General features: G+C 43.2%; 1 protein-coding gene across 1 annotated transcript; it reads left to right on the top strand.

The window, feature by feature from the left end:
• The first annotated feature begins 2,274 nt into the window (after positions 1–2,274).
• On the top strand, positions 2,275–7,976 carry LOC118213193 (interleukin-25-like). The gene is made up of 3 exons (XM_035391969.1): positions 2,275–2,338; positions 3,446–3,621; positions 6,545–7,976. Exons 1-3 carry the CDS (start codon positions 2,324–2,326, stop codon positions 6,762–6,764), a joined length of 411 nt encoding a protein of 136 aa, XP_035247860.1. The 5' UTR covers positions 2,275–2,323; the 3' UTR covers positions 6,765–7,976.
• Positions 7,977–10,556: the final 2,580 nt, after the last annotated feature.

Below are 10,556 nucleotides of genomic sequence, written 5' to 3' on the forward strand. Positions count from 1 at the left end.
CTTATACAAGCTTTTCATAAAGACTGACCCAAGGACATGAACAAACACAGGATGAGTATGACCAGCAGTTACAATGTCACTTCACTGAATGTGCATCAGCACAATTGTTCTTATTTGTTAATTGAAGCTATTATAATGAGTCCAGGTCAGAGGAAAGTTCTGGTACTTAAAATCATACAAATCTATGCTTTGGGCTTGTGTCACAGGGACCTTTAGCCAAGTGAATATTAGGGCTTTCATTGCATTTGTCTGGACAAGGAGAATGCCCTGTGCTGGCTGAATGGGCTATTATAACACTGAGGCTTTTTAATACAAATATGAGTCAATATAATGAATTATATTGACTCACTAATTAATGATTAATTGAATGAATTTGAATTTAAATGGATTATCCAGACACTGCAGAGATAGTGTCTAGTCTTTCATATGAGTTCCTGGCTAATTGTTAGAATTGATATTAATTAGAACAAATGACCACGTGAATTTGGTGGCAGATGATGAATTTATCATGGTGACCTTGAAAAGTCTCAGGTCTCCCTCCTGGTTCTTCATACATTTGGACGTTAAGAATGTCTGTTATTTTACTTCCATCAAGGTAGATTCAAATCTGCCGCTGATAATGATAACATAATCCATATTATGCTTTGATGCTATAATATTATCGGACTGTATTGCCTTGAAGCTACTAATCGTCATAGAAAGTATTATTTAACTTGATGACTTTCTTTATATGAGACCATATTCTACATCTTCTAGAAAACACTTAAAGAATAGAAACCAGGAGTAGTGTTCAGATTTTGAAAAGGTCTTTCATAAAGTTACGTGGAACAAAATTTACAGATGTCTTGAATTTTAAAAAATTGGTTCACTCATAAAATGGGTAAAAGTTATTTAGCAGACTGCAACATTAACAATGGCTTCATATCTGAAACTATCAAGAGGTGTCCAACAAGGATGTTTATAATTTGAATTAGAAACAATATCCCTATAAAAAGTCTTAGATATTCATGATCTTGAGACAGATTTCCAACTATGCAGATGATCCCAGATTCCTTCTCAGCTGTCCGCTTTAAATAATCTTCCAGAAAATCTGAACACTTTCCAAGAAAATGAAGAAATGATCCTTGTTTTGAATTACTGTAGTTCTTTATGATGATAAAAGCTTATTTGCAAAGCGCCAGTTCAATGGACTAGTAAATGTTCTTCGTACCAATATACCTGAAAATATGTGGCTTGTTAAATGTAATATTGAGTTACTGTCTCTGACTGCCCCTGCTGGCCATATGACAGGTCTTCCTCTGACGCCACTCTGTGCTGCAGTGTGAAAAGAAGCAGGCCAATGACACCATGTTTCAGAGCAGAAGCAGAGATGTCTGCACTCTCATGCATGGCCACCGAACCAGAGATGTCTCCACTCTCATGCATGGCCACCGAACCAGAGATGTCTCCACTCTCATGCATGGCCACCGAACCAGAGATGTCTCCACTCTCATGCATGGCCACCACTTATCATGCATGACCATGGCTATGGGTGCAAATAGCTAATTAGACATTTTAACCAATAAACATAATTTTAGACATTTTTAGACTTTATTGCTTGATATTCTTCAGTCAGCTGCACAACAATGCTCCTGGACAAGGTGCATTTATTCAAAACCAACAGAAGTGTAACTCGCTGATTTAAATGCTGTTTAAACTAAATGTTTGGCGCAATTTTATTATTAGAGGACTGATCATTTGTCGCAGATGTGTTCCAGCCTAACTTTCCTAAAGTTTAGAGTTCATCCTTGGTTTTCTTTTCAATATATTTTTAAGATATTATAAAACACTTCACAATATATTAGCAAATATACAAATCTACTTTCAGATAGTGACATTTAAAAATAAAACATTAGGAAATAAATGTAGCATTATAATTTGTAATGTAGTCCACATTTTTACAATACATTTCAGCATATTCTTTTTTTATAAGGGGAAGCAAACTGAACTGACCCCAAACCCCACACCCTGACTATACAACACGACAGCTCACACTCCTTCAATGCTAAATATTGACCCTTTTGAGGCATTAAGAAGAGCTGCTAATATGCCTCCACTTACCTAGGAGAGCCGAGCCGGGGTGAGACTGCTCATGACGTAGTGAGCGAACGTGCTGCCCTCCCACGGAGAGCAGCCGGCGTCTGCTGGTCTCGCTGCCCTCGCTGCCCTCGCTGAGGGCCGCGCTCCTGTATAAAATGGCCCACTTGTGCGGGGCTCAAAGCATCGAATCAGACGCACTGCTCGAGCCCTGTGCCGGAGGAGAAGACTCATCATTTCACACACCATGACCCAACTGAAGGTGAGTGCATCTTTCACAGAGCGACTTGCGCACATCTCAAAGAGATTACATTTGAAAAAAATAACATTAATTCTTAAGTAGTATTTTACTCATTTGGAAAAGAAATGGCAGTGATGATTTAAGTTAGGCTTTTCTGCTATATTCACACAAAGGTCATTTTTGTGCTCAGTCCACCCTAACTAATTGGACAGAATGGAAGCAAGGAGTGTTCCCGTGTTTTATACATCGGTTATATCTGGCAGCCTAGAACCGAGCATTTCCCCCTTTAGTCCAGACAGATTTTTGTATTGCTTTCGGTCTGCTACATGTTGCAGAATTATATTGCTCTATTACGTATTTTTTAAAAGTGTGCACACCTGAAGTACAATCCACCTGTGAGCATGAGAAATTAAAATGGAAATTAAATACCTGAAAGGAAATATGAAGGAAAAAGTTACACATATGCTAAGTAAAATTACAATTTTATTAACTGTAAATTTTACTCTAACAGACTTTTTATGGGCCAAAGAGGGATTATGGGGAACATTTTACTGTAAATTGTATTTAAGGATAATGTTTTGGACACAGAGACCATGAACAATGCTGTATCCTCCTGAAAACCTGCAGAACAAAGAGTTTTAATTTTTTTGACATAATACGTGTCTTTGATGGCAAATACAAGTTGCAGTGAAACAGATACCGTCCAGTATACAGATTAACAGATTTCGGCACAGTATAATATGCAAAACGTGAGACTTGTGCCCCTACAGTGGACAGAAATGATTTTGCTGACCTTAGGAAGGTATAGCTTGAGAGCATATTAGCATATTAATTAAATATCTCATTTCAATGGGAAGTATGTGTAATTGATATCTTAATCATTATAAAAATAAACGTTTCTTCTATGACTCCTAATTGTCTCGGAGGTAATATTTAATGTTTCAACCATTTCACAAAAATTTTGAAATGAGACTCAAACCCGAACTTTAACCAAATTACATATGCATTCTTAATTGCTTAAGAATATATATATCTTTTTTTTTTTGCTTACCAGTGTGCCTGTGTAGCAGCGGAGCTTAAAGTGCTCTAATATCGCCTAACGGGTGAACGTTTGTGCTTGATTTCCAGCTGCTGCGCTGCTACTGCCTGGTTGTGCTCGCGCTCAGCGTTAGTCGCGGCAGCCCCGCGAGCGGGAGGTGCGTGGAGGAGACGCTTTGCTCGAGGAGCCTGGAGGAGTTCCACTACAAGCTAGCCAACATGCCCAAGAACCTCAACCAGAGGAGCATCGCCGCCTGGGTTTATGAGTAAGAGACGAACGGAGTTTACGCGACGTTCATGCTCCCGCGAGCCGCAAGCAAGGTCACAGGAGAACTTATTATTATATCGGAGCGGCGGATCACGCGTTTGGTCGCGTGTGTTTGTGCGGGTGTGTGCGTGTTCGTGCGTGTGTGTTTGTGTCTGTGCCCGCAGCTAATCTCGCATACTACTGGGCCGATCAGCCTAATATTTGTTGTGCATGCTGACAGCATGCCAAGGACCTGAATTCTCAAATATTTTGCAAATCGGTCAACGACAAGTATTTTATTTGAATTAATTTCCATCATTGTTGTCCATTGAAATAGATTGAGTGCTAATTCCTAACTGGCCGCTAGGGGCCGCAAGTGATCAACAACTGCTTCCGTTTGGAATGACTGACGGAGATCTGCACTCTACTGAGTGCACTCTTTACATTACATTACATTACATTTATTTGGCAGACGCTTTTATCCAAAGCGACGTACAAAAATGCATTTCATGGTCATGGACAACTACAAAACACAGGTTCAATAAGATACAATACTTATTTTGTACAGCTATTTCTAGCCAAGAACACAGTTTAGTTCTTAACACTATTCTGACCTAACCCCGGCAAAGCAAGTTCTTCTAGTTTTTCCTGCATTCAATAGAGAATACACGGCCAGAGATCGCTAGTTAACAGGAAACAAATTTCACAAACCTTACCTTTAAAACAGACAGTCACTCTAATTTTTTCCCCCTTTTTTCATTCAAATTACCAGATGAAAAATCAATACCAGTAGTTTCAGTTGAATAGGCAGGTATTTCCGTCATGTAATGGTAGATAAATTAAATCTGATTGAGGCTATAACCGGTTTAAAAGTAAGCCTTCTTCCCCTCCTCTTCTAAGTTCACCTGTCATCACTGTAAGTATGAGTCTGTCAAACAGCACCATTAGTGAAGGGAGAATTAAGTTTAATTGAGCCCAAAATGGGTGGAGCTATAATAATCTGTGAGTCTTTGACATATTTATCCCAATCAAAATGACTTCCTCTCCACAGTGAAACGCAATGATTGGTTCAGTTAGTTGAGCAATTTAGGATTTCAAGAAGCCTGTTTCATCACTGTTCTAGCAAAATAAAAGGTCAAACCCATGGTAAACATTTAGCACTACAAGCAGTGGCTTAGATGTGTTAAAAAGGCTTTTTCCCCCTTTTTCTCACAATTTGAAATGCCCAATTATATTCATCAGCTGGACTCATTGCCTAGCAACCTCCACTGTCAGCCAGGGACAGTGCAGACCAACACATAACGACTAACCACTGCTTCTTTCCTCTCCGCCACACAGCTGAGCCAGAGACTCACCCTCTGGCTTGACCCATGACATTGTCCAGGGGTGGAGGGAAACATCACTGCTCACCAGCGACCCCTGGTGGTTAATCACACTGTCCACTTGCAGTCTGATTGGCCACCAGGGGTCGCTGGTGAGCAATGACAGATCCCTCCATCCCTGGGTGACATCATGGACAACTGTGAGGAGCCCTGAGGGGCAGCCTGACACATTTGGTGTTAGCCAGGTCCAGATTCAATACCAGACCCATTCATTCATGAGAACACTGGCTTAACATACCAGACCATGTGGCCCGTCCACACACTGGAACAGAGCCTTAACAGATACCAGACCATGGGGCCCATCCACACACTGGAACAGAGCCTTAACAGATACCAGACCATGTGGCCCATCCACACACTGGAGCAGAGCCTTAACAGATACCAGACCATGTGGCCCATCCACACACTGGAGCAGAGCCTTAACAGATACCAGACCATGTGGCCCATCCACACACTGGAACAGAGCCTTAACAGATACCAGACCATGGGGCCCATCCACACACTGGAACAGAGCCTTAACAGATACCAGACCATGGGGCCCATCCACACACTGGAGCAGAGCCTTAACAGATACCAGACCATGTGGCCCATCTACACACTGGAACAGAGCCTTAACAGATACCAGACCATGTGGCCCATCCACACACTGGAGCAGAGCCTTAACAGATACCAGACCATGGGGCCCATCCACACACTGGAACAGAGCCTTAACAGACACCAGACCATGGGACCCATCCACACACTGGAACAGAGCTTTAACAGATACCAGACCATGGGGCCCAATCCACACACTGGAACAGAGCCTTAACAGATACCAGACCATGGGGCCCATCCACACACTGGAACAGAGCCTTAACAGATACCAGACCATGGGACCCATCCACACACTGGAGCAGAGCCTTAACAGATACCAGAACATGGGACCCATCCACACACTGGAGCAGAGCCTTAACAGATACCAGATCATGGGACCCATCCACACACTGGAGCCAGCAGTTCTGCTGGTCTCAGGGGCCAGAGTACTCCTGGCTGAGACCTCTCCGTACGAAGCCTGCAGGCCTGGCCCTGGAGAGCAGCAGGGCCTGTGGGATTTCCTTTTCACCAGGTTAGATGGGTCACCTGTACAATGCAGTTGCTTTAATTCAGGGCTGATTCAGTGCTGAAGAATCGGCAGATCCTGTGGCTCCCCAAGACCTCCTGTGCTAGAATGTAGCCATGGAGAGAGCCAACGTACTGTGAGTTCTGAGCTCATCTCAATTAGCGAAAGCTGAATCTCTGATGCTGGTTTGGCTGATCTCTGACACTGGTTTGGCTGATCTCTGACACTGGTTTGGTTGATCTGTGACGCTGGTTTTGGGTGATCTCTGACGCTGGTTTGGCTGATCTCTGACGCTGGTTTGGCTGATCTCTGACACTGGTTTGGCTGATCTCTGACACTGATTTGGTTGATCTTTGATGCTGGTTTTGCTGATCTCTGACACTGGTTTGGCTGATCTCTGACACTGGTTTGGCTGATCTCTGTTTCTGAAGAATTCTCCTGTGTGTTTTTCTGCTCCCCAGGCCCAACACCGACCTAAACAGGGTTCCTCAGGTCATCCACGAAGCCAAGTGCCTCTCCAGCCACTCCTGCGGGGACGTGGAGAGCCCCTTCGGCCTGGAGACTATCCCCATCTCTGTCCGGATGCCAGTGCTGCGGAAGAGTCACGGCTGCCCCACCTACTCGTTGGAGTACCAGAGCGTGGCTATCGCCTGCATATGCGCCACGCCCAGGCGCTTCTGACCCGCAGCTGGCAGCGCCCGGCGGGTAAACCCATCACCTCATCACGGGCTCAGTTCGCTGTGCCTGCTGGGTAAACCCATCGCCTCATCACGGGCTCAGTTCGCTGTGCCTGCTGGGTAAACCCATCGCCTCATCACGGGCTCAGTTGAAATACGACTGTTGCTTTACGGTATATGTTTATGACGTGTTACATGTTAAATACGACTGCCGCTTTACAGTATATGTTTATGGCGTGTTACATGTTAAATATGACTGGCGCTTTATATGTTCATGGGGTATTATATGTTCTGTTGTTGAAAAGGCACGTTAAAGGTTTCATGACGAAACAAAAATAAATAAATCTGTGGTGCGTGTTGCAGCACTAGGGTTGCCACCCGGATAATGTCTGTGGTGCGTGTTGCAGCAGTCGGGTTGCCACCCGGATCATGGCTTATGTATGGCTTATGTTTTTCAAAAGATGCATCATGAAACTAAACACAAAATAAAAATGTTCATATATTTTTTGTTATTTCAGGCTGCATCTATTGAAATATACATATAAGCCTAGCTACTGAACGCACTCTTATACTTGCACTAAATAAGGAGTTGAACACACCTGACTAATCAGAAACACCTGTGAAGCCATTTGTCCCAAACATTATAGTGTCCTGAAATGGGGGGCTAAATGTATAAAAAGCGCTGTTATTTCTACATGGTGAACCTAAAATGTATTAAAATACTTGTTAATAAATGCTGAGATCTGCAGTTTAACCACATATGAATTGTTTGATTACAATTTTAAAATTGTGGCAAACAGAGTCAAATCAAGAAAAAAAAGGCTTTGTCCCAAACTTTATGGAGCTCACTGTATACTGTTGTTCATATAATGTTTAATTTCCTGTGTGCGTTTGTGTATGCATATATGTGTGTGTGTGTGTGTGTGTGTGTGTGTGTGTGCACGCGCATCTCAACATTGTGCAGTAAATTAATGTTCCCTACTGCTTCTCTTGTTGCTTAGTAGAAGGTATCCCAGTCTGGACTGAATGGTTTAGAAAATGGATGAATGAAATGTTCACAGTATGATAAAGTCAGTAGTTAAGATCTGTGCAAACTATCTAGTGTTATGTGAAACAACTTTATTTTATGTGAAAGTTTTAAAATAGTCATGATATTGTTGTGATTTGCTGCAAAATTACAAAAACTACTGAATAAAAAATATTGTGCTACTTTGAACAGTCGGATTCCGTTACAGTGGTTTAATCAAATACATTGTGGGTTGCAGAGTGCCTAGCTGGTGTTTAAATATCAGTTTTAAACCTCTACGCCAGCAGCATTTCAACTGGAATAGCAAATCCTTATTCACCAGCTTTAATAACCTGCTCTGCTGTTAAGCAGTTCTGTAGACTAGAGGTTAGCTAAATACGCTGCAAGAGATTCCATGTCCCAAAACGTTCCCCGTTCGTCATATGTAGTAACTACCACTAGATGGCATAAGTTCCTTTCCAATATATAGGCCCAGTTTCATCGTGAACATTAATCTACATAGCAATGGATTTCGTCCACGTTAATGATATATTTACTGATAATTGTTGTTTTGTGTTATATAAATGTGACGCACCAGAATTGATTTGGTCTCCCAGATTCATGTATGCAATTTAAACAGGGTAATTCTTTCTATCAAACATAAAATAGTGCCCATCTGATACAGACTTCCCCGGTATTTCAGGCCAAACTTCTCATGCCTTTCTGCTACCCCCAACAAACCAGTTTGACTGGGCTCTGCTTGGGGGTGAGAGGTGAAAGGGTCGTAGGGTTGGGGGCGGGGTCATGGTGACAGGGAGATCAATTTTTTTCTTCGTCTTCTCTTTTTGGAAAGTGACTCCCGGGCAGGTGCATGTTGCCATTACCAGTGTGTCTTGGAACCCTGTTACCTCAATTCATCATTCAAGCCCGATATTCATTTAGCGTTAGAGAACACCCACAGCTGAACAAAGCGTGTACTATTTATTTCCGCGCATTGTTTATGTTTTGTAGCGGAAATCCCCGTCCGCCAAAAGCAAGCTTCTCACAACTCTCGATGATTCTGCGCTGCACTCAGCTATAGACCAAGGAAACTGCGGGTAGTTTTCTTGTTTCTTATTTCTTTGTAGTCAGGTTCTATTGAATGATATTAGTCTCCTGGCATATTCATGCAGTTGGGCTTTGACTGCTTAGGGCCTTGGATCAGAGAGGATAAACCCATTACCCACGGGTCGAAATAATCTATTTCTGTGTGGAGATGTGACTTACAAGGGGAACATTACACACAGGAAAATCACATTGTTCTTCATTGTAGATGTGTGATTAGACTTTTAAAATATAGTCAGTTTGAAAACATTTGTTGTTTTAAAATGTGCTTTATGAATAAAGTTGATTTGGCTTGACATACCAGTGTGATTTGGGCAGAGGCTGCTTTGGATAATTGTGGAGATTTTGTTTATTTGGTTGTTTGATGGAAGACACGCGTCCTCTGCCGTGTTGCCGGGCCTCCGCTGTGGCTTGGCTGCGATCACTGTGAAAGACGCCATGAGAGACACTGAGAGAGACTGAGAGACACTGAGAGACACTGTGAGAGACTGTGAGAGACGCAGTGAGAGACTCTGTGAGACACTGTGAGAGACTCTGTGAGAGACTCTGTGAGACACTGTGAGAGACACTGTGAGAGACTCTGAGAGACGCAGTGAGACACTGTAAGAGACTCTGTGAGAGACACTGTGAGAGACTCTATGAGAGACTCTGTGAGAGACGCCATGAGAGACTCTGTGAGAGACTCTGTGAGAGACTCTGTGAGAGACGCCATGAGAGACACTGAGAGACACTGTGAGAGACACTGAGAGACTCTGTGAGAGACACTGCGAGAGACTCTGTGAGAGACACTGTGAGAGACTCTGTGAGAGACACTGTGAGAGACACTGTGAGAGACTCTGTGAGAGACGCAGTGAGAGACTCTGTGAGAGACGCAGTGAGAGACTCTGTGAGACACTGTGAGAGACTCTGTGAGACACTGCGAGAGACTCTGTGAGAGACACTGCGAGAGACTCTGTGAGAGATGCAGTGAGAGACACTGAGAGACTCTGTGAGAGATGCAGTGAGAGACTCTGTGAGAGACTCTGTGAGAGACGCAGTGAGAGACTCTGTGAGAGACACTGTGAGATACTCTGTGAGAGACTCTGTGAGAGATGCAGTGAGAGACGCCATGAGAGACTCTGTGAGAGACACTGTGAGAGACACTGAGAGACTCTGTGAGAGACACTGTGAGAGATGCTGTGAGAGACTCTGTGAGAGACTCTGTGAGAGACAGCGCTTCAACTGCTCGTCCTCGGCGGTGAGGTGTGCGTTCCCTCGGCTGCGATCCCCCATTTTGTGTGACTGGGAGTCAAACTGGCAGAAAATTCCTCCGGCTGGTGCTGGTGGCGCCGGTTGAGTCTTAAAGTGGGCAAGTACTCAGTTACACATAATGAAACTGACAAAAATCTAATTCTAAATTTAAATGTGTGGCTGAGACAGTGAGGAGATATTTTGCTGAGGAGAACCCCATAAACCTCATGAAGTAATAGTTGTTTGTAGGGTTTTTGTGAATTATGATCTTTCAACAAAGAATGATTCTTTGTCATACCAGAACAGCAAGCTGAACTGAATCTGTCACACAAATTCCTCCTCCTGCCATGTCTGCCCACCCCGACACTTCCAGACCTTCTGCCAAGTCTTTAATTTCTAATGCCATTTTCGCTCACCAGCTCTTTCTCTTCAGAAGCAAAAGCTACTGTTCAAATT

This window comes from Anguilla anguilla, chromosome 14 (genome assembly GCF_013347855.1).
Source record: "Anguilla anguilla isolate fAngAng1 chromosome 14, fAngAng1.pri, whole genome shotgun sequence".
In the NCBI taxonomy this organism is placed as follows: Eukaryota; Metazoa; Chordata; class Actinopteri; order Anguilliformes; family Anguillidae; genus Anguilla; species Anguilla anguilla.